General features: G+C 43.4%; 8 protein-coding genes across 8 annotated transcripts; 5 read left to right on the forward strand and 3 right to left on the reverse strand.

Moving 5' to 3' along the window:
* The first annotated feature begins 110 nt into the window (after positions 1 to 110).
* On the forward strand, positions 111 to 6,516 carry LOC6569101 (spondin-1). The gene is made up of 5 exons (XM_001995026.2): positions 111 to 402; positions 4,095 to 4,489; positions 4,543 to 5,004; positions 5,087 to 5,312; positions 5,390 to 6,516. Exons 1-5 carry the CDS (start codon positions 201 to 203, stop codon positions 6,412 to 6,414), a joined length of 2,310 nt encoding a protein of 769 aa, XP_001995062.1. The 5' UTR covers positions 111 to 200; the 3' UTR covers positions 6,415 to 6,516.
* Positions 529 to 3,897, reverse strand: LOC6569102 (protein teflon). The gene is made up of 4 exons (XM_032740873.1): positions 3,394 to 3,897; positions 1,992 to 3,337; positions 1,713 to 1,937; positions 529 to 1,641 (listed from the first exon to the last, which is right to left on the reverse strand). Exons 1-4 carry the CDS (start codon positions 3,821 to 3,823, stop codon positions 1,111 to 1,113), a joined length of 2,532 nt encoding a protein of 843 aa, XP_032596764.1. The 5' UTR covers positions 3,824 to 3,897; the 3' UTR covers positions 529 to 1,110.
* Positions 6,517 to 7,033: 517 nt separating the features above from the next.
* On the forward strand, positions 7,034 to 8,463 carry LOC6569100 (sulfotransferase 1C4). Its single transcript, XM_001995025.3, has 5 exons — positions 7,034 to 7,159; positions 7,219 to 7,453; positions 7,517 to 7,721; positions 7,778 to 7,904; positions 7,957 to 8,463. The coding sequence occupies exons 1-5, from the start codon at positions 7,087 to 7,089 to the stop codon at positions 8,355 to 8,357; spliced, it is 1,041 nt and encodes a 346-aa protein (XP_001995061.1). The 5' UTR covers positions 7,034 to 7,086; the 3' UTR covers positions 8,358 to 8,463.
* Positions 8,464 to 8,607: 144 nt separating this feature from the next.
* LOC6569099 (probable asparagine--tRNA ligase, mitochondrial) lies at positions 8,608 to 10,278 on the forward strand. The gene is made up of 4 exons (XM_001995024.2): positions 8,608 to 8,746; positions 8,805 to 9,012; positions 9,070 to 9,296; positions 9,365 to 10,278. Exons 1-4 carry the CDS (start codon positions 8,657 to 8,659, stop codon positions 10,220 to 10,222), a joined length of 1,383 nt encoding a protein of 460 aa, XP_001995060.1. The 5' UTR covers positions 8,608 to 8,656; the 3' UTR covers positions 10,223 to 10,278.
* A 59-nt stretch (positions 10,279 to 10,337) lies between these two features.
* Positions 10,338 to 11,881, reverse strand: LOC6569098 (nuclear inhibitor of protein phosphatase 1). Its single transcript, XM_001995023.3, has 4 exons — positions 11,528 to 11,881; positions 11,253 to 11,473; positions 10,558 to 11,191; positions 10,338 to 10,497 (listed from the first exon to the last, which is right to left on the reverse strand). The coding sequence occupies exons 1-4, from the start codon at positions 11,769 to 11,771 to the stop codon at positions 10,376 to 10,378; spliced, it is 1,221 nt and encodes a 406-aa protein (XP_001995059.1). The 5' UTR covers positions 11,772 to 11,881; the 3' UTR covers positions 10,338 to 10,375.
* Positions 11,882 to 12,675: 794 nt separating this feature from the next.
* LOC6569097 lies at positions 12,676 to 18,581 on the forward strand. Its single transcript, XM_001995022.3, has 12 exons — positions 12,676 to 13,203; positions 13,272 to 13,389; positions 13,765 to 14,433; positions 14,497 to 14,622; positions 14,682 to 15,041; positions 15,107 to 15,916; positions 15,980 to 16,159; positions 16,217 to 16,312; positions 16,381 to 16,416; positions 16,488 to 16,772; positions 16,922 to 17,855; positions 17,918 to 18,581. Exons 1-12 carry the CDS (start codon positions 12,820 to 12,822, stop codon positions 18,030 to 18,032), a joined length of 4,113 nt encoding a protein of 1,370 aa, XP_001995058.2. The 5' UTR covers positions 12,676 to 12,819; the 3' UTR covers positions 18,033 to 18,581.
* Positions 18,582 to 18,939: 358 nt separating this feature from the next.
* LOC6569083 (zinc finger and BTB domain-containing protein 41) lies at positions 18,940 to 22,149 on the forward strand. The gene is made up of 6 exons (XM_001995021.2): positions 18,940 to 19,701; positions 19,773 to 20,093; positions 20,149 to 20,370; positions 20,589 to 20,690; positions 20,764 to 21,550; positions 21,617 to 22,149. Exons 1-6 carry the CDS (start codon positions 19,134 to 19,136, stop codon positions 21,873 to 21,875), a joined length of 2,259 nt encoding a protein of 752 aa, XP_001995057.1. The 5' UTR covers positions 18,940 to 19,133; the 3' UTR covers positions 21,876 to 22,149.
* A 134-nt stretch (positions 22,150 to 22,283) lies between these two features.
* LOC6569082 (NADH dehydrogenase [ubiquinone] 1 alpha subcomplex subunit 6) lies at positions 22,284 to 23,026 on the reverse strand. Its single transcript, XM_001995020.3, has 3 exons — positions 22,821 to 23,026; positions 22,626 to 22,741; positions 22,284 to 22,560 (listed from the first exon to the last, which is right to left on the reverse strand). Exons 1-3 carry the CDS (start codon positions 22,948 to 22,950, stop codon positions 22,432 to 22,434), a joined length of 375 nt encoding a protein of 124 aa, XP_001995056.1. The 5' UTR covers positions 22,951 to 23,026; the 3' UTR covers positions 22,284 to 22,431.
* Positions 23,027 to 23,556: the final 530 nt, after the last annotated feature.

A 23,556-nucleotide genomic window follows, 5' to 3' on the forward strand; every position in this document is an offset into this window, starting at 1 on the left:
TGAGCTCGTGTATGTACTACATAACACTTCTGATTACATTACATATACACACATTCAGCAATCGGCGGTCAGCTTGAAGATGATAATTCAAATGTGTTGCGGATTCAGTCTGTTCGTGTGCATTGTCGAAGGCGGTCGCTTATTAAGTATTTGTGCGCACAGCTGCTTGTGAAGGGGAATTTGGAAACATAAAGATTATAATGTGGCAATCACAGCGATTACTTGCTGCTGCTGCTGTTCTCGTTGTTGTCTGTCTTGCGGCGGGCGCAATTAGTCCAGCTGCGGGCTGCCCCCGGGCGCCCACACACTTGCCCCATGGACGACGCACACGAGGCGACAATGGATACAAATTAATTGTGGCTGATGGACCCAACGGATATGTGCCCGGCAAGGCTTACAACTGTAAGTTCGATCCGAGCACAAAACAAATCATTCATAATCAACACGCCCGGGTCACGGCCTCATGACCCCTAAAATCACAAGCAAGACAAAGCGCTTGCGATAAGAATTAACAGTATAAATAAAATGTTTTTTTTTTTTTTTTTTTTGTTTGTGCTTTATTTTTCAATTGAAAGTAACAAATGGCATATTTTTATAATTTTACTCAATGAAATACGAGTTGAATATAGTAACTTTATAACACTATTTAGTTAATAGTTAAACAAGATAATGCTTAAACTTGACAACATATTTCACACTCTACAATATTTGAAGTGTAGAAGTAATATAATGTTTAACTCCAAAAAAATGAAATAATTTTCGGTATCATTTGCAAAACACAATTCTTACAAATTGAGTCGAATGATTGGAAAATATTAACATATTAAATAAACTTAACAGAGTTAAGGGAGTTGGTTTGCGTATGGCACTCAGAAACGGAAATATAACTTTGACTTTGAAAATAATATGCTAATTTTCCAGAATGAATTGATCTCAGATCCCATTCGTAAGCACACTTTGCACAAAAATGAAAAAGAACTTAATATGGAACTGTTCTTAACTATGAACATCTTGAACATAATATTTGTATTAATAACATAATTTTAACTGCGTTTTGAACTTTAGCAAAACTCCAATCTGTTTTTAATGTTTCTCTGCATGAGACAATGGTTACATTTCCTTGTTATGGACGAGCCGCGCATGATTGACCATGAACCCTTTTTTCTTGAAAATTCGGTTGCAATGAGGGCAGGTGAAATCGCATAGATGAGTCTGGCGATGTCTCTCGTAGCGTAACTTGCTGCAGCTACTTTCCTCGCACCACTCGCAGTAATATAGATAATGGTTCATCTTGGGCAGATAGCCAAACAGTTGTAGATAATGGTCGATGGTTGATGGGAGTGTGACCTTTTTGAAGAACTTCAGATCGATTTGTTGCGCATGCCACGCATGGATCAAATTCAAAATTCGCTTCAGTTCGCTCTCGCTCAAGTTGCTCCCAAATTCACGGTTAGCGTCTGCTGTGAGCATCGACAGCTCGCTCCGAGACTTTTCAGTGAATTGGGATCTACAACTCTTGGGATTCCACACGGAATTGTATGAGCGTAACATTTTGCTAAATTTAACTGCTCGCGTGCGCAACAAATCGGATGTCTCAATGGGCTTACGATCTTCATATTGGCTGTCCTTAATAATGGGCAACTGTAAGTAAAGAAAAACAAGCATTCTTATTTATTTATATCTTTATATATAGTATATGTGCCCGGACTTACGCCAACTACTTGAAGCAGACTAAAGTCGGCGCGTAGAATATTATTGGGCACTGCTTTAGTTTCACTTTCAATTGCCAAATTAGTTGGGGCAGCATTTAAATCCGTTTTTTGCTCGCCCTTAACTTGATTCAGTATCTTTTCAAAGGAATCACGGTTGCGCTTCTCACTGGTTTCAGCCAATTCCCACAAACTATCTGCATCCAATTGTGTGGTTTCCAAGTCACTCTAAAAAATAAACAGATTAATCTGCTCAATAGAGGTGCAAAAGATATGACTTACCTGTAGAAATGCCATTACGCTGTCGGATAAATCAAAATTTAGAGAGTTTTGTTCTGTTTTGGTTCGCTTTGTGTCAACTGCATCTAACGACGCATTGGAATTATTATTGATTATTGCTCCCTTGCGTTTTTTAGACTGCTTTGGACAAGGCTCTGTTTCTGGCTTTAGTGGCTCCCTTTTAAATGCCACTTGATGAAAAGAGGGACGTCTGGTTGGTTTTTTTGTCAACATTGGTAGACTGTTAACGATAGTGCATGAAGATCTGCGTACGCGCTTTTCGTTGTCCTTGCTTTGACTGGTTTCTACTTTCATTTCAGTTTGAGTGTTTATTAAATTTACTCTAATCGTTGGCAAAATTTCCACTTTGTTTATAATAATGGGAGATTTTGGACAGTGTTTTTCAATGCTGTTCTTTGTGTCTATTACATTCTTTACCATAATATGTGAAGGGTTTGCCTCACCTTGACTGAAATCAGTCTTCTTTGGTTGTCTTATAGAGGGTAAAGGTATCTTCTGGCTAGTGCTGACCATATTGCAATCTGTAATCATGTTGATTTTCTTCTTCTCAATCTCAGTTATAGGCTTAGGCTGTGCAGCACTTAAATACATAGAAGATGAAGGCCTCATGATCACAACTTCATTCTCCGGCTTAAAAAGTATATTAGCTGCAGGTATTGCCTTTACGGCTATAGAATACTTCAATTCCTTAGACTGGTTCTCTTTGGTATTATTTTGCTCTGCGATAGATTTGACTTTACTGAATTGATTGGTTTCAGTTTTCATGTTAGAAGCTGTGTGCATCTCTTGCATAATTGAATTTTTAGCAGTTGGAAGTATTTTACCATTAGGCAGCAACATTTTCATCTCCGCACAGATATTGTCTAGGCAAACTCGGTCAATTGGTTTCCGAGGCTCGTTTTCGAGGGAACGGAGAATCCGTTTCTTGATGTTGCTCATCTGTTGCTGCTGCACACGCTTGCGGGCAGAGCGTGCAATTGCATAGCTCTTCAGATTACAAATGGATTGCGGTTTTTCGGTTTTCATTTTGGCAGCCATCTCCCAACGATGGCGGAAACGCTTCAAGTTGGTTGCTGCTTTTTGGTTTGTAGGCTTAAGTGGTGTTGTGTCTTTGATTTGCGGCTTATCATTTAAATAATTTGCGGATTGGGATTGTTCGTTGCGGACTTCGATGCTTTGCAGTCCAGCAGCCTGCTGCAGTTTTTGCAGCTCCAAACCATCATCTGTGTTATCTTCTAATTGTGTTTGAGTTGCCTCCACACTTTGGTCATCCTTAAGCAACATGGCTACGACTTCGGCGACCACATCTCCATCTTTCGTTCCGGTATCTATTTCAAAAAGAAGTTTTGTACCAGAGTAAGTATCAAAAGGTCAGCAGAATTACCGTTTGCTTGCCACTGCATTACAGATTCCTTTCCTTTTTTGTAATCCACATCGTATGCGGCCAACGCATCTAATATGTTCTTATTCCTTGCTTGGCTTGACTTGGTTTCCGGCTCCAGCTCATAGCTAGTGTTTGATGGTATTCCAGAATCACTGCTGCTGCTGCTTTCCGCTTGAGATTCCAAATCTTCCGCTGCGTCAGTCTGAGGCAGCAGCTGCTCTATGTTGTATACGTTATACGGCTTGTCGAACCCAAGCACATCGTTGTGCATCCATTGCAAGTGATGCAGAAATTCCACGAGATTCTCAAAAAGGTCACTACAAAAATTGCAGTACATTTTGATCACATTATTCTTGGGCGAAACGATCACATCGCCGCACTTCTCGTAATTAACACAACTATTTGACATCGGATTGAGAATCGAACTCATTTTTGCAAAAATATCTTTCTTAATAATTTTTTAAATCAGCAGCCACATCCAAACAAAAAAGGCGGGACGCTTCGAACGTGAACAATGAGCAAGGTTTGGTTGATAGTCGATAACATTCATTGTTGTATTTAACATGAATGTATCGAAACTAATTCGATTTATATTTAAAGCATCGAGTACTAGTAGCAAATGGTATTGGAATTTAACGTTATCGATCGAAAATCGTTGCTAGTTATTTGAATTTATGAGATTGCTTCTAATTATTTTTCAGTGCTTCTACTTGGCTCACGCACCCATACGAAAATCCAGCATTTCACACACTTCACCATTGCCGCTGAGGCGCACACAGGTGGCCGACGTGCCCAGGTGGCCAGTCCACGTCGTGTTGGTCGCTTCCAGCTATTCAGCGATTCCCTCACCAAATTCAATGAACGCTGTGTGAATACCGTTTCGGAGGCCGATGATCTGCCCAAAACAGAAGTACAGGTCATGTGGGTTGCACCTGAGACCGGTTCGGGCTGCGTTTCGCTATCCGCTATGGTTTATGAGGGTCCACGCGCCTGGTTCTCCGATGACGGCCAACTCACCCAGGTTATGTGTGAGCACAAACCAAATGCGGTGGCAACACAAAAGGAATGCTGCGCCTGCGATGAAGCCAAGTATAGCGTAAGTTCCATAAAATATATAAAGTTAAATCTTATTTTAATTGCCCAACTCAGTTTGTTTTCGAGGGCATCTGGTCGAATGAGACACATCCCAAGGATTACCCCTTCGCCATCTGGCTGACCCACTTTTCTGATGTAATTGGTGCCTCCCACGAAGCGAACTTCTCCTTCTGGGGCGAGAATCATATAGCCACCGATGGCTTCCGCTCCTTGGCCGAATGGGGTTCACCGACCGCGCTGGAGACGGAGCTGCGTGCTCAAGGCCCAAAATTGCGAACACTTATCAAGGCGGCTGGCCTTTGGTATCCCAATGTGAATCAGAACACTTCGTCTAAATTCCGTGTGGATCGCAAGCATCCGAAAGTCTCCTTGGCTTCCATGTTTGGACCCTCACCCGACTGGATGGTTGGCATCAGTGGTGTGGATCTTTGCACCGCCGACTGCAGCTGGAAGGAATCGATGGACTTTGATCTGTTTCCATGGGATGCTGGCACCGATAGCGGCATTACCTATATGGTAAGTAAATATTAAGGAATTACAAACATATTTCTAAGATTTATTCGAGGATTATTTTAATTTATTTCTTTCTCTTTTGTAGTCCCCCAACGCGGAGACGCAGCCTCGCGAGCGCATGTACAGAATTACAACCATGTATCCCGAGGATCCACGTGCACCCTTCTATAATCCTCAGAGCAATAAGATGATGCCGCTGGCCAAGCTCCATCTGCGTCGCGAGAAGATTATCTCACGCAATTGTGATGATGATTTCCTACAAGCGCTCCAGCTGGAAGTATCCGATGATGCCGAAGAACAGGACACACGTAGTAAGCTATACTACATTCTAGAGATTACATTGGATTAAGCATTCAATCTTCTAATAATTATAAACATCTGTCCACAGCCGAGTGCCGCGTGGGCAATTACAATGCTTGGAGTCCGTGCTCCGTAAGCTGTGGCAAGGGCATTCGGATGCGTAGTCGCCAATTTTTAAATGCTGAGCTGGCACAGCAGAGCAAATGCGCCCGCCAGTTGGTGGCCAAGGAGATGTGTGTGGCAGCGGTGCCCGAATGTCCTAACGGCTCGGCTGCTCAGGATCGTGACGAGGATGAGGGTGAGAATCTGGCCAATTCACAGTCCTTGGTCAATGACAATGGCGAGGGAGCTGGCCTGTGTAAGACGACACCGTGGAGCGTGTGGTCTGAGTGCTCGGCGAGCTGTGGCATTGGCATCACAATGCGCACGCGAACCTTCACCAATCACCTGGGACGCAAACGTTGTCCGCACGTGAGCATTGTGGAGAAGAACAAGTGCATGCGACCGGATTGTACTTTCGAGCAGGTGGAATTGCCCGATCCCGATTGCCCCACCACCCAGTGGAGTGACTGGAGTCCATGCTCGGGCTCTTGCGGACGTGGCAGCTCCATTCGCAAGCGATTGCTGCTGCTGGAGGATGGACCCATGAAGGAGAGTTGCACGAAGCGCATGGAGCTGCATCAGCAGCGGGAATGCCAGCATTCTGTCGACTGTCACATCAACATGGAGATGGCCAAGGATATTTGTGTGCAACAGCCAGAGGCGGGTCCCTGTCGTGGCAGCTATCAACGCTATGCCTACAATGCCCAATCGAATCGCTGTGAATCCTTCACCTACGGTGGCTGTCGGGGTAATCGCAACAATTTCCTTACCGAAGGCGATTGCCTGAATACATGCAGCAAGATCTTGTCAAGCACACCTAGTCCAAGGGGTGGCGAGCAAAGCGGGGGCTGCGTCATGTCGGAATGGTCCAATTGGTCGCCGTGCAGCGTCACCTGCGGCGTCGGTTACTCCGAGGGCTATCGCTACGTGATCAGCGAGCCCCAACGTGGCGGACAACCCTGCCCCAAGCGTCTCTCCAAGCAGCGTCGTTGCTCAATGCCAGCCTGCTAAATCCAATATGCCTTTTCAAGCCTCTTTTTTGTGCAATTCCAAAAGTAAATCAGTGATTAAAACTCGTAATACTTTACGCAATAAATTTACTACACTTTTTAAGTGTTTTGTTTTTATTATTATTTTGCTGATTAAACGCAAGTTAACATCATTAAAAGTAACTAGGTTGATGCTTATATAAAATTTACTGCGTTGGATATATTAATTTTATAATTCCATTTTGAGTTGGTAAAAATAATAATTCAAAATTTAATAATAAAAATTATTACACATTATTTCTAAAAGCTAGAAAAACTTTATAATTTTTAGAGCAATTTTCAGTTAGATTATTTTTCTCAGTGCTAAAGATGTTAAGTATTACAGGGTATTTGTGCAGTTTGCCATTTAAATGTTATAAACGAAGACGTTACTATTTTTCGCCTAGACAAGCAAATTCAGTTATAATTGAAATCACTGCCAACGGGCTGTCGAATACTGTCAGAGAGAGAGAGAGAGAGAGAGAGAAAGAGGAATGCAGAGGTCACTTTCTCTGAGCCGAACGTGTTGCACTCAAATATATATGTGTATATATATGTATGTCGCTGGCTTTCCCGGCCAACTTTTTGTTGACTGGTTGGGCGGCGTCGAGTTTAGTTGGTGTTTGCAACTTGTCGTGTGCATCTCACAGACAAAATGGATAAGTTTCCTTTTGAAATACGCGATGTGGATCCAGCAACCAATGCGGAGCTGCTGGAATACTTTATAGGTGAGCTTGTCGCACGTCTTAAGTATGTGGACGTTAAGTTAATCCCCTGGTATGGACAGGTGAGCGGACCGGCTTTGTTCAAGTTGGACCAGAGGGATATTTCTTTCCATACAAGTACAAAACGGAGGCGAAACATTATTACAACTTTGAGGCACGACCCGATGACATTTGGATAGCTACTGTGCCGCGTTCGGGCACCACTTGGACGCAGGAGCTCATCTGGTTGGTGGCCAATCAATTAGACTTTGAGCAGGCAAAGGAACGTCCGTTAACTGAACGTTTTCCCTTTCTCGAGTGAGTTTTTTTTCGTTTGGTTTCTGGTTAGGATTCCTTATTTAAAATTACTTTTTCTGTTAGATTTCCCTTGTTCTTGCATGATGCTGTCAAGGAAGAGCTGTTAGCTGAAAATTGTGACTCACCGGCTGCTTTAGAGTTTATTGAGCTGATTTCTCGACCGGGCTATGAGACACTTGAGCAACTTCCCCGTAACCAGAGGCGTTTTATTAAGACCCATTTTCCCTTCTCATTAATCCCACCCAGTGTCTTGGAGAAGAAATGCAAGGCAAGTGGTTTTTAAACACACAATAAAAAGTTGTTATTTACATTTGTTATTTTCAGATAATTTATGTGGCCCGTAATCCCAAAGATGTGGCCGTCTCCTATTATCATCTCAATCGTTTATTCCGCACACTAGGATATTGTGGGGACTTTGAGCGCTATTGGCGTTACTTCCAGCGAGGATTGAGTATGTTAAATTCATGTGCAATATTTATCCAAAAACAAATTCTCTTTTACAGATCCCTGGCTACCTTACTACAGTCACATAAAGGAGGCAAAACAGCAAAGAGATTTGCCAAATGTACTTTATTTGAACTATGAGGATATGCTGGTAGATTTGCCAGGAGCAATAATGAAAATTGGTAACTTCTTGGATTGCACGCCAAATGCCGAAGGATTGGAGAAATTACTCAATCACTTGAGCTTTAAGAGTTTTCGTGAAAATAAATCGGTTAATATGCATCAAATGGCAGCCGTTGGTGTCCTGAACCAAGGCGAGGCTGGATTTGTGCGCAGCGGCGGCAAGGATTCCAAGGATGCCAAACAGCATGATCAAAAGGAATTTGCGGAGAATCCGAATCTGCTAAAGCTCGCTAATGATTGGATACAGCAGGAAGTTAAATGTTTTAAATCAATTTAAAAATACCGCTTACTTAAATGCAATCGATACAAATCGATACTTGTCTCAACTGCGAATAATTACTCAAGGCTGGTATGCAGCACAGATGAGTAATGTAATAAAATGAAGAGAAACAAAATATATATTTTCTTATTCAACTTTTTTTACTTACCATTTAACATAACCAATATTAACAGCCATAAAATATGAAATGCAATTCGTGGAAGTTTTGCATGGCAATCATTTTATTCAAGTTTTGTACTTGATCAGCAGACTTTGCTTAACTTTGCTAACAGCTAAATAAAGGTTCCTCAAAGCCAATGTTATCCATTAGAAGATATTTTAGCAGTGTTCAACGCATTGCACAAATTGCTAATGCTAGCAAACCGGGTGAAACGCTCCAAGTGCAGGTGAGCAAAAGAGAATCGAGTATTAATTGAGTTTTGGTCGAACAAAAATTCCATTTAGGGTTGGATAAAGAATGTACGCCGCCTTAAGAACAACATTTTTCTGGACATCAATGATGGTTCGACGAGTGAGAAGTTTCAGCTGGTTGTGCCACGCAATGCGTCCACACAGCAACTGGCATCGGGCAGTGTGATCAGCGCCGTGGGACGTGTCCAGCTGGCGCCAAATGGACACTACGAGCTGCATGCGGATGCGGTGCAATGTTTGGGTGAATCTGTGCACAGCTTATATAATGCTTTCAAGCTCATCAATTAAATGTTTACAGCTGAGGGTCATCTGCAGGATGGTTATCCCTTCACACCCAAGCAAAAACATGCTCCGGAATATGTCCGAGAGCATCTGCATCTGCGCGCTCGCGTCGATTACATTGCCGCCCAGATGCGTATCCGGCACAAGGCACAGAAGGCGATCCACGACTACATGGATGAGCTGCACTTTGTGCAGATCAACACACCCATCCTGACCACAAATGACTGCGAGGGCGCCGGCGAGGTGGAAAGCAATAGCTGCTCAACTGATCCCTTGGATTCATTTTATTAAATCTACACTTTTTTTTATAGGTCTTTCGAGTACAACCGGATTCGGAGCAGCTGCTCAAGCAAATGGCGCGTCCCAGTGTGCCTGTCGAGCAGAGCTATTTCGATCAGAAAGTATTTCTGAGCGTGTCCGGTCAACTGCACTTAGAGGCCATGTCCTACGGCCTAGGCAACACTTACACCCTTGCGCCCGCCTTTCGCGCAGAAAACTCCAAATCTCCGCTGCACTTGGCCGAGTTCTATATGTTCGAGGCGGAACTGGTGCACATGGAGCAGCTGGATGCGCTGGCGGCATTCATAGAGCGCATGCTGAAAGACATAACACAAAGACTGCTCAACAGTAGTGCGTCAGATTTGCATTTTTGCCAGGAGAGCGCTAATGCTGGCTCAGATATCGCCTGGCTGCAGTTGCCATGGCAGAGGCTCAGCTATGATGCGGCCATGGCAATAATTATGGAGCACAAGGATAAGTTCAAGAGTGCCGTTAGCGCCGCTGATGGTTTCAGCAAGGAGCAGGAGCTATTTCTGGTCGCGCACTGTGGTGCGCCCGTCTTTGTGATTGATTGGCCCACGCAGCAGAAACCCTTCTATATGAAAGTCTCACGCAGCGATCCGCAACGTGTCCATGCCCTGGATCTGCTCATGCCCGCCGTGGGTGAGCTGTGCGGCGGCAGTCTGCGTGAATGTGATGCGCAGCTGCTCCAGGCGCATCCACAGTTGCCCAGGGATCTGAGCTGGTATGTGGAACTGCGTAAGTTTGGTGGTCTGCACACGGGCGGATTTGGCATGGGCTTCGAGCGCTATTTGCAGCTGGTGACGGGTGTGAAGAATATACGGGATGTGATAGCCTTTCCCCGCTATCCGCATAGTTGTAAAATGTAGTCAAAGATCTGATTAGGTTTTTGTGTATAAATTTTTGTTATTGCTACTAAAAACGATTTCGTGGAAGATTCCATTTTTTGGGAAGTCGAACTAATGTGTGTGTTAACTACTAAGACGAAGATTAAGCTTAAGGATTCCGTGTCCTGTTGTTCCTTACAACTGGCCCAGCATGGGCTTACGTCCGGGCCACGCTTCCTTCGCGTATTTCTTCTTCTGCGGACACAATGAGTCGCCCTCGCCACTCGTCTCGTGAAGCTCATCCACAAAGCGACGCACTGCAAAATATGCGAATAATATGAGCAAGGTTGGAAGAGAGGAATGTATCTTTAACACACCGTTTGCATTTGCCATGGCCAACTTTTGGGCTATTGTCGAGCTTGTGAGCTCCTCAAAGATGGGCGTCACATCTGGCGCAGGATTGGGCAGCATAATGCCTAATTTGGAGCCAATTCCCATCGGGGAGATGGGCTCAAATTCACTGCTGCTACTGCTCTTGTGCTGGACAGCATCATATGCACTTGCAGGCAATCCCTGATACAATGAATTCACTGGGGAATGAGCAGTGCTCTGACTTGTTGATGATGGCAATTGATGATGCTGCTGCTGTTGTTGCTGTTGCTGCTGTTGTTGTTTCATCTCCACAATGCTCTGCTGGAACATCTGATGACTGGCGGCCAAAGCGCTGACAGCATTTGCATTAATTACATTGCCTCCAGTGTGAAGACCCATGTGATTGGGTTCGTAGCGTGAACGCTTGGCCGGCACCACAGTGGTCTGCACCAGATTGCGAAACCGTCCCACATTGGGATCAACATCCTCGGGATTGATAATGATCTCCTCATCATTGAATGTCACATTGCGTCGCTTGCGTCCCTGTTTCAAGGCATTTTGCTTGCGCAAATTGTTGTCATCGGCAATGCCCAGCATGGAGATGCGACGATTATGCGCCGTATTGTACTCGGTCAAATTCTAAAACGAAGCTTAATTAGTATAACTATCGAAACTCTCGTTCTAGTACATTCACACTCACATCAAGTTCGGTTTGACTCTCTGGCAGTCCCAGCAAGGCGCCATCGCTGGTTTCACTCAGCGGCAGATCCTCCATGATGTTGCTGTGCTGACCACCCGCCGAGGGTCGCTCGCGCAGTATATAGTTTCGTGTGGAGGCACCAAAGTGAAAGGTGCTATTGATCTGTAGCTGGGTGGGCTTATGCGCCTCCAGACGCAGAGTGCCAATAAATGTCCCATGAGCTAAAATATTAATCATTGTTTACAATTTCAGTAAAATGCTGCGTAAATATTTACTGGAGCCGAGATCGACGAGGTAGGCGATATTGAGATGCTTATGGTAGACAAAGGCCGAGTGGACGCGGGAACAGGAGGCGTGATCAATGCAGAAATCATTCATTTGACTGTTGCGTCCAAAGAGATAGCAACGCTTCTCGTCCACCATCAGTTTCTGCACCAGTTTGTCATCCTTGAGCACGTCGAGGTGAAGGCCAGTCGGCGGTTTGCCAGCCCAACTGGGTATATCATAACTATTTGCCATTCAAGCAGCACACAGCTTTTAAATACAATATAAAAACACACACACGGAATAAATCGTTAAATCTTCAATGGTTTAATTTGATGTGTACACAACTTGTGTACCGGCTACCAAATGTACTAAAAATTACCAATGGCTGTGTAGCTATGTGTGAATGGCAATTTGCAACAAGAAGTTGGCAAGTCTGGCAGCGATAAACAATGAGCACAGAATATATAAACAATAATTATATTGAAAGTGCGCGAGTTTATTTAAAACTAGCTGCACCCAGTACAATTCTCATAAGATGCTGTCTTTGCAGCACAGGTGGCATAAGAGATTGGACACTCTATCGCCGCCACTTGGCAGCCAGCCATGCTATTGGCAATCGCTTAGGAAATTCGCAATTGGATTTTGATTTTGCACTGTGGCAAACAGCCGCACATTTGTGACACATGCCATATGGGATTTTCACATGCCAGCAAGTTGCGTCTGCATAGAAATCGTTTTCATGAGCGAACCACGCGATGGCAGTGCAACTTGTGCAGCTATTGTGCGCCCAACAAGTGGGATTTGCAATCGCACCTGCCAACGCACAGTGGCGAGCGCAATTATTAGTGTGAGCAGTGCGGAATCAGCACCAAATCCAGTTCAGCTTTAGCAGTCCATCGACGCACACATTTGGCTGTTAAAACTATAAAATGTGCTTATTGTGCCAGGCAATATCACGAGAATTATCTGCTCAAATGTCACTTGAAGAAAATGCATGCAGACGAGGAGCTCTTTGATTAATACTGTTGTACATTTTAATAATTGTAGCAAATCACAAGAATTGTCTTAGTTTTTAATTTCCTCGACAAGAAACTTATTCTTATTTGCTTGCCATTCACACGAAGCGCAATGATAAATGCAACCCTGCAGAGACGCGACGGCGTCACATTGTTAATGCTTTTATTAATGTCTGCGCTTCTAGCGAAACAATAATTTAGTGCGCGACCCAAAAATTAGTGTACAATTTGTTTTATAAAAGCAATAGCTGTTGCCTCCGCCGTGTTGAGTTAGATATGCCAACATGGCGCACAAACGTTTGAAAGCAGCGGACATGGAAATCAATTACAAATTCGCATGTCGCTGTTGCCTCAAATCCGAGGCGGAATTCTTCAAGCTGGACTCTCTCATCGACTGTGGCAACGATGATGCCAATGACAATGACAATGATGCATCGTCCACAACAAAATTGCCCCTGTTGCGTTTACTGCTCTTCTGCATGCGCACCGAAAATCTACCAGAGCTGCCGCAATACATTTGCGTGGAATGCCGAAAAAGTTTACAAATTGCCTACTATTTCATAAAGAATGGTTTGCGTGCCCACGAAATACTGTGTCGCAAACTGTGTCCGAGCAAGCTGCAAACCAAACCGCGCATGAACGGACAACATTTAGCCCTAAGGATCGAGGTAAAGTTCAATGTTTGTTATATATACATTTGAGTTGTTTGCTTAAAGACATTTATTTTGATTGGCAGGCAAAAGCTGTCAGAGCGTTCCAGGACACGCACAGGGAGAAACCCCTAAAAGGCAAAATATGCGGTGAGGTTATCCACAATCGCTTAGAGCTGAAACAGCATCTACGAACGCATTCAGGTAAAAAAACCAAATCAGTGTCTTAGTGAAGAAGACAATAAGAAAGCTGGATAAGTATATAATATGATCAGTCGAGCAGCTAAAGATATACTTATATGTATATATATTTGTTTGTTCTTCTGCCAACTAGTTTTCCTGTCTACAAATCTTAATGAAACGTGACAGGGATTCTTATCTGGGATGTTATATGTATTTATCCTAAAGTTCCCTCAAAGTTTTATTTCTTTTTTGGTTTTTATGCAAGTATATTTAATCTGGAGCACTCCAAAGATAACCAATCGTTAATTCGTAAAAAAGAGCAGTTTTCTCAGTGCTCTTCGCAGAGTCTCTCTTTAAGTGAATTTTTTCTGATTACACCTCATCTCTTCTTCCCAGAGTCTCGACACCAGTGTAAATTGTGCAACTTTGTAACGCTTAAGCATCGCCAGCTGCTGGAGCACTATCGCAAATCGCATGGCTTGACAACGGCCCAAATTGAGCATCAGTTGAAAATACGAAGATCGCTGCAGGTGGCTGCCAGTACAACAACAAAAGCTACAACAGCTGCATCTACAGAAACGCCTGCCGCTGCTGCTGCTGCAGATGATGATGGTCAGGTGAAGGTGTGCACAATGGAGGACATGGAGCTGCTGATACCGACAGTGTTGACGCCCGAGGATTTCACGCATCCACAACTAGATGCGGATCAATTGCGTGACATTGAACAGCAATTGACAAGCAGCTCGCTGGGATCGGCCAACACCACAGCTGCTTCCACGGAACCAGTGACGGCAAATGCCCGCGGAAGCAGTGCCAATATGAGCATAGGTGCAGAATTTCTGGTCATGCCCGATGGCTCGTTGCAGCAGGTGAATGATGCTGGCGTTGTCTTCGAATATATTGATGATAGTAAAAATGCGGCCAGCAGAGCAACAACAACAAACACAACGACCAATGTGACGCTGGAGAGCCTGTTGAGTGACTCGAAAACCGATTTAATCTATGATGCAATGGACATTGATCTGAGTCCTATGGTTGTCGATAATGCGCTGCCACAGATAACAGGTGCGCGTAAATATGATACCATTTGGTGTACTTAACTAATGTATACCCTTTATTTTATTGCAGTCAAACCCAAGGGGCGACCAGCGCCAGCGCCAGCGTCAACTGGTGCCCTGAAACACAAATGCAAGCTGTGTCCCAAAGCATTTCCGACGGTGGCCCGCCTCAAATCTCACCAGCTAACGCATAGCCGTAAGCAATTTATATTCTACATAAAATACTGGTTTACTTTAATTACTTGTTTCTTATAGATTTACCTAAATTCTATTGTGATCAGTGCACATTTTATTCTCTACGCAGCGCCGATCTCATCCAGCATTATACGAGCGAGCATAATATATGCGTTAGCGATACGAAAGCTAGTCAAGTGGAGAAATCACCAATGATGACGGCAATGTTAACGGATCGCAATCGCATCTTTTCCTGCGATATGTGTCTGTTTGAGACGCCGAGCGGCGGTCAGCTGCGCTTGCATTACAGTGATAAGCATCTCATTGTGCCCAGTGAAGTACAGCTGCGTCCCAGCTGGATCAGGGATCAGCAGGATGGCAATGCGAAGCTGAAAAGTGGCGATGCCAACACACAACCAGACATTCCACTGGGCATTAAATGTACTTACTTAATACTAATCTATAATTGCAACTATTTGCGCTAATATTATTCTGTTCTCAAACAGATCCAACCATGACGCAGTGTGCAGCAGCCACAATGGCAACAACGACGGCGAAAACAACAAGCATGGTGCAACAGCCGCAGGCAATAACAACAACAACAACGGCAGTGACTTCCACGGGTGGTATCAATGTTGTTGTCGATGCCAGCTCATTGTTCTATGCAGCAACTGCTGCTGAAAATGTAGGAACAACGGCGGCAACAACGACTGCGACCACGGGTGCAACAGCAACAACAACAACGGACGCAACAGCTACAAATTCAAGCACACTTGCAATATTTCCAGAACAATGCCTGGCAACAACAACAACAGCAAAAGCAGCAATAACAAATCAACAGGAGGCAAGCAATCAGGCAGTGACAACATCAACAAGAACAACAAATCCCAATACTAGCACATTTGGTGATATGCAAGAGTTTATAGATAATACGGATGTGGCAGCCATATGCACAATACCCGCCGACGATATGCCTGTGGATGGCGATGATATCGTCATCGATAATAATAATATTAGTTTGGATTTTGATGCCGAAAATCTATTTGAGGAATTTGAAGATGTCGAAGTTGGCGAAGAGGTTGACGATGACGACGCTGAGGAGGATGACGAGGATGAGGATGATGCGGAGAATGATGATGAGAATGATAACAATGATGCGGCTGCCGATCAAAATCTCTTGCTAACCAGCGACGATGACGATGTGGATGACTTTGACGACGAACAATCGAAGCATCTGCAGAAACCCTATTGCATCTTTTGCAACAAAAAGTTTACCAGCCAATACAAGTTTGAGAATCATATGTTTGTGCATCGCGGTGAGTGCGAAACTAAATAATATATTATTTATTTTATTATTATTAATACTATTAATCGTTTAGGTTTGGCCCCCTATCGCTGCGAGCTGTGCACCAATCTGTACAATATGAAACGTCTGCTCATACGACACTATAAAACAGTTCACAAAAAAATGCCCACGCGAGACATGGTGCAGGCCAAAGGCGACAAGGTAGCCGTACCGTGTACGGCTATCGAAAAGATAAATATAAATGCGGACAAAAGTAAACATGAAATGATAAACTGTTAAATTGATGTATTAATGTGTTTTTTTAATTTAGATCCTTTGCTGATGTGCGCGAAGTGTCCCTTTGAATGTGAGCTGGATGTGGATATGCGCAAGCATTTAAATGCCCATCATGGCATCAATGATGGCGGTAAGCTAATTTTATATATATTTATATATATTATATATAATAACATGATCTTGTTTTTACCTAAACAGTTTCCATTCATGCCAACGAAGTGTTTATCATACGCAGTAAGTTGAACATAAGATTCTTAAAGGTTTTACTTGTTGCTTAATCGGAATCTTTATAAATTCTCCTCAAGAACTGCCCTATGAGTGTCCACGCTGCATTCGTTCATTTGCGGCAAAGCGAACGTTGACACGCCACTTGCAGCGTAGCCATTTGGTGGATACAATCATTGAGATGCAGGCGCTTCAATTGACAACCAGTTCGGCGGCAACGACAACCACAGCAACGACAACAACCACATTGCCAAACAATGCCAGCGATGGTAATAAGGCCAAATCAAATGCGGTTGTGGAGTCGTCCAATAATGGCAATATCGATGTCGATGTCGATCTTGGCGATGGCGGCGATGGAAAATGCGGTAAGCGGGTCAATAGCCTTGCCAAAATGAATTTAAACTCAAATTCCAAATATGCCCAAAACATGCCGCAACAACAACAACGACAACAACAACTTTTAAATTTAAACTTTGAAATGTTTTTTTAACCATACCGATGCCCAATGATATAGAAGAGCAAGCATTGGCCAAGGATACAGGATCAGAAATGGAAAACTCCGACACAGAAATGGATACAAAGGGTTCACTAAAAGAAGTTATAAATGCGGCAGCAACAACAGACGTAAGAGAAGCACCAACTGTAGCAGAAGCAAAAACAACCACTGCCACTGTAAAAACAGATGCTTCTCCCACAACAACAACAACCACAACAGATTTTACACCAACAACACAACAGTCTGCAGTGTCAACGCTTTTTCCAACTTTTGACTTTGATCTTGACTTCATTGGCAATGTGGCACATGCCACAACGCTCAAGAACAACAACGATGATAGCTTCAATGTGGCATCTCTGCCTCCGCCCCTACTGCTAAATGGCAGCGATAAATTGCTGACTGCCGCGCTGGAGCCGTCGCCCGTTAAGGATTTGCGTCCACGTCTGCCCCGTACCCCCATCTATGTGTGCAAGCAATGCAATCAAACGTTCGACGAGCTGCCCAAGCTGTTGCAGCACGAGCTGCAGCAACATTCCAGTGGCACGAAGTCCTCGCTACGCAGCAGCTACCAGCATCAGTGCAAGATCTGTAATGCCTCCTATCGCACTGTGACCCTGCTGAATTATCATATGAAGCAACATGCGCAGGTCAAAGTGCCATGCAAGGAGTTTCAGGTTAGCACGGAAGTGGAGCCCGATCATGTTCAGTCCGATCATCGTGGCAATAGTGGTCCACTCAAGTGTGGCATCGACGGCTGCCGGAAGACCTTCAATTACAAGCATCATTTAAAGCGACATCAGACCGCATCACATACGCCTGTTCAATATATATGTCCCGAGTGCGGACGCGATATGCTGACCAGTCTGTATCTGAGGAATCACATGTCCATGCACCGGGGCACCCACTCCTACAAATGCCCCAAGTGCGTGCGTACCTATATGCGCCGTAATCCGTAAGTCTCTCTATATTAAATATTTAATTTATATATATGTATTAATAATTTTCTTCTTTTAGTTTCCGTCGACATGCGTTACGGGAGCACAAATGGGAATTGACGGATGCGGAAATTGATAAAATATATTGTGAAAATGATTCAACGCCATCAATAATATTGCGCGATGTGCGGTGATCGGAGCCATTTGACGACGCCTCAAGTTGAACAGAGGCATTAATTATTAATGTACAAAGTTAGCTTTATAGTTAAACATTTTCTTTCCCTCAACTCAACTCGGATTGTATCATTGTTAAGTTATAAATGCGAAGCACTAATCACGGCACATATTATTTATATCTCTATCCTTAAGCACACCTATTGCAATATCATATTTAATTTTTGTTTTCATTGTACCTTTGCAACAGGGGTATATTTATTATGTTCCACAAGCATATTATTTCATATTCAGTTTTTAGTCTCCAAGATTTTCAGTTAGGTAGCTAGAAATTAGACGCGAATTTCATCCAGTACATGCATTATTACTTAAACACATATTATGTTAGCAGTATAAAAAAACATAGACAATCTTGAATGTTGCTAATATTGATGTATATATTGATGCACTAAGGAATTCACTTATCACTAAACAAAAGTTTTAACAATTTGTTCTAAAACACCAGTAATTGTTAAACAAAATAACAACAAAAATAGTGTAAATTAAAGCCCATATACTTATGTAACGACCATAAGAACAAATATCTTTGACCTTTTTCTTGTTTAAAAGTAAAAATATACAATCTTAGTGTCCGTTTAAACCAATCACCAAGCAATGCGCAACTTTCAATTTGCGCGGGCTGCGTATTTGTATATCGATAGTCGCTTGTAAGATATCGACAGTTTTAGCCTTTTTGGTGATTATGCTCTTCGTTTGGCTGTAGCCATTTGATGAATTAAAAATGATCAATTAGATTTGGTTGAGCTTAAGCATATTGAAAAAGGAAAAAAGGTTTAACTAATATAATAATTGCAGCTCAAGCGAGCACGACGTCGTTCAATAGAACTGGTTCTCAGTGCTTGCAAAAAAACTTTCTGGCAACTCTCTGATTAAAGATTCTCTAACAACATTTCGCAAGCGAGAACATGAAAAAAAAACCATAGCGGCATTGTCAGATTCATAACTGTAAACCAACATTAAATTATAAACGTTCTGAAACTGATACAAATACTACTAAATTTTAAACGTTTGCGGGCACACACAAGACAAGAAAAAAGAGAAAATTGTGTGTGTTTGTTCGAATGGCCGCCGCAGCGGATGCTGCAAAATCGAACGCGTTGCTCGCGACGAACAAAGCCAATAATACAAAATGCCGCGCTTGCCTCGCCGTCGGTCGCCAGACGGTCAAACTGGATGCCAAAATACCGGAACTGAAGACCGTGCGTACTTACGGCCAGGGATTGCGCCAGTGCACGAATATATCGTTAACCGCTCGCTCCGCCGGTGGCTACAGGTGGCCCATGCAGATCTGTTTGCGCTGCTGTCGCGCCCTCGAGGTGACCATGCATTTTGTGGAACTGACACTGGAATCGAATCGGAAATTGTTTGCTGAGTCGCAAAATCTCAAGTCGATGACGACGACGACGATGACGCTGACGACTGCTTCGGGTGAGCTGAAGCGCAAGGCGAGTGGCAGCAGTGAGCTGCTGCATTGGAATCAATTCAGTCAGGAGTTTGAGCAATTTGTGGAGAGTTACGATGGGATCACAGCGCCCATCGAGGAGAACGTGCTGTATATGCGGGGTGCCAAGGTACCGCGCCTCGATGCGGACATGGCGCCCAACAGGCAGCCACCCGAGGAGGATGATGGTAAGCGGTTGGAGAGATTGACACGAATTTCTATATCTATTTAAAAATTCATATTCACTCCCTTTGCACAGTCATCTTATTTGATGTAAAGTATGAGAGCAATGATCAGGATCAGGAGGATGAGAACGATGGCTCCGATGCGAAGAATAGCGAAACCTTCTATGACACTAGTATTATGAATGAGAGCAATCAATCCGTCGCAGCTGGCATTAAAAGCAGCGCCGAGAACAACAACAATTATAATTTTAATAACAAGAATGGGGATGTGGAGGGCGATCTCATCCAGCGTGCCCTCTTCATGACACTCAACGATGATGCCAACAGCAGCAGCAGCCAAACAACAACGCACGATTTACAATCCATTGAGTCCATCAAAGCCACATTATTAAAATGTAAGCATGAAATATTCAAATGTTTAATTATATATTAAATGTGTCTTCTGTTTAGCTACGGAGGAGGAGCAGCTGGCAGGGACAAGTGGCAGCGGCTTGAGGAGCAGTTTGACCAGCAAATCAAATCAGCCCAGCAGAGAGATCAATGTCCAGATACCGTTGCTCAGCTGCAGCATGTGTAAACAGACGCACACGGAGGCCAAACAGATGAGAACACACTATATGCGTGCCCACAGCTGTGATGTGCCCGAGGATGATATCATTGGCCTGACCAAAAGTGGGTGAAAGCTGCCTGACTAATAATAGAGTACAACTACAGCTGAAAGGCTGATCCTCAGAGCTATAATATACAATATATGTAGTATATATGGTTCAAGTTTTTTGAAACATTTTCCATCTATGTGTCCATTTGTTTATATCTATATATATTTACTATTTACATACATTTTGTTATCTATCTCTTACCATCTCTCCTTATTTTTGAATTATATATAGATCAAAGCTTTAAGTGTCGTCCATGCAATGATTATGTGACAAACAGTCGCACGGATATGCAACAGCATCTGATTGAGCACCACAAAATCGATGGGGATTTTGGTGAGTCTGAAAAGGAATCGAAATTTCATATGTATAATATATATATATATTAAAATCTATCCAACACTTGCAGAAATGTATTGTTATGTGCAGCAGAATTGTCCCGCCTGTGGGCGCATCTTCAAGGATCAGCGATCGGCACGCACGCACTACACACGCATGCACACACCACAACAGCAACAACAGCAACAACAACAGCAACAACAACAACAGCAGCAACAACAGCAGCAGAAGCAGCTTCAGCAACAAAAACCGCAACAGTTGCAGCCACAATCTGGCAATTCAGTTGAGCAGCAGCCGCAACAATTTGTGTGTACCGCCTGCGATAAGGTATTCAATTTAAAGGGCAGTCTGCAGGCGCATCAACGTTTCTGCCAGGTGAAGCAGCCGATGCACTGCACCTTCTGTAAGCAGCAGTTTAGCAGCATGAGGAAATACGAGTTGCACTTGCACCAGCAGCACGCTGTGGACACGTTGCACGAATGCGAGATATGCCTGAAGAATTTCAAGAATAGCGATTCGCTGGCAGTGCATCGCAAGCGGCACTCGGAGCGACATTTTCACTGTGACAAGTGTTCGCTGAACTACATCAATGCGGCGGAGTTGCGGGTGCACTACGAGCGTGCACATGTCCACGAGGAGCAGGTGGTCACCTGTCGCAGCTGTGACAGCACATTTCAGAATTACGCCCTGCTTCGCGAACACGAACAGCGCTCGCATCAGAAACTCAAGATTTGGCGCTGCGACAGTTGCAGTTTCGAGACGAAATCGCGCGCTCGACTGCGTCAACATCAGTACGAACACATGGACTATCCGTACAAGTGCCAGCACTGTCCCGAGGAGTTTGCCGATCGCGGCAAGTGAGTATCGCAAAGCAGCAATCTCTTAGAGAAAAGATTAAACATTATTTCCTCATTCCTTTGCAGAATCCGTCAACATTCCAAGAAGGTGCACTCGGTGGAGTTGAGCGATGAGGAGCTGGCGGATATGTTTCGGGAACGCATCGGCTACACCAATCGCCATGATGCGTTCAGCAAGATAAGCACCTCCCTGGAGATACCCGGTTTCAGTGATGATTGCTTTACGGAGCTGAAGAGTCTGGGCCTCGATTATGATGATATAACAACCGATCTCTTCTCGAATTCCAGTAGTGCACTGGACACTCTGCTCGAATTGGTACCCTGAAAATGCATGAATGCATAGAATTTAAGTAAACCTGTTAATGATCACAGCTAACGAGAGCTTGAAGACTGTCCGCACCTATCAATCAATCAGTTAACAAACCACAGCATCCACAACAAACCATTCATTTCCTGATTTTAAATTGTTTTTTCGACATACACCAACAATCACCAACAAGAGTATATATATACACACATATATCGGGCTTATATAGAGATGAATAATTTTCTATTGAATAAACAACAAAAATCAAGCGCTTGAAAAGCGCGCCCGAAAATTAAGGCGAATTATTTTAGCCAGCTGTAGATAAAATTCCTGTTTTTGCTGCGAAGGTACATTTCAAATTTCCCTTTTACTTTAAAGTGAAATTTATATAGTAAAAGGCAACGAAGACAAGAAAAAGAGGATGACTTGTAGCTGCTATCGGTAAGAGCATTTTTTAAAAAATATTCTATTTCAATTCCACAAGATTCATTGGTTATTTTATGCCAAACAAATTTGTATTTAAATTTAAACTATTTAAATTTGTAAAGCAATTGCATTTAGTTTTTGTTTAAAGCTAATTAACGCCCTGAATGAACTTGGAGAGAAAATCTGTGGGTTTGGGTTCCTGTGACTCCTTCCAATAGCGCATAATGTGACCCTTTTGCTTCCAGATCTCAACCGATTCCTTCAACTCCATTTGGCCCTGCAATCGAGTTAACCAATTAGAATGCTTCTTCAAGGATCAAGGATCGGAAATCGAGGACTTACTTTAATGACTAGCATGTCGATGACGCGGATATCGGTCACAGAGCGATTCTTGACAAACTCCTCGCGTAATTTATCGCGGCACTGCTCCACACTCATGGGTATGTCGTAGTCCATAACTGTAAATTCAGATATATTTTTTTGTTTATATTTATCGCTGCAGCCGACAGTTTTGATGACATAACCAAATGGACTTACCAATATAGGGAATCTGACGATACCAGGCCTTGTAGAGATTGAGGGCACGCTTGCGCGCCTCATCGCGATCCACGGAGAGGATGGGACGCACTTGTTGCACGGCACGTTTGACGGCTTCACGTCCAGCCATAATTTCTATGAATTTCGAGCAAAAACTAAGTTTCGTGCAAAACGACGCTGCTTCTTCTTAACCGCAGACAAGAACAGCTGTGCGTATCTGTGCTGCCACTTGCGGTAATATCGATACATGCAACTAATCAAGAGTTGCAAAACACATCGCAGTTATCGCAGTATCGATAAGTCTGTGTATGCGAATTGCGCGCTTAAATTTCAAATATTTATGTATATTGTTGTTGGATATGTTGGATTTTAGTCATGCTTTTGCGCATTGTTTTTTTTTTACGTCCATTGTGGGAATATAAAGGACAGTCATTGTGCCGATCGGCCCCCCAAAGCTATGCACAAAAAGTGCACATTGTCATTGTAACAATAATAGAGACAGCTGAGGCAAAAAAAATTACACTTTCATTCATTAAAGCTGGCTATTGTTGATGCTTTGTAGGCCTGTTGTTGCTGTGCTTTTGTTGTTCTTTTTTTTTTGTTTTTGTTGTTAAAGCTGAGCGCGCTGCTGTTGTTTACCGACCGTCGATCGACAGTCGACTCTGCGCTCAGTTCAAAACACGTTATGCGCTTGTGCAGAGCGTTTTTGCGCTTAACCAATTTAACACAGCCAGCA

The sequence above is a fragment of the Drosophila grimshawi genome, unplaced genomic scaffold (genome assembly GCF_018153295.1).
Source record: "Drosophila grimshawi isolate 15287-2541.00 unplaced genomic scaffold, ASM1815329v1 contig_1367, whole genome shotgun sequence".
In the NCBI taxonomy this organism is placed as follows: domain Eukaryota; kingdom Metazoa; phylum Arthropoda; class Insecta; order Diptera; family Drosophilidae; genus Drosophila; species Drosophila grimshawi.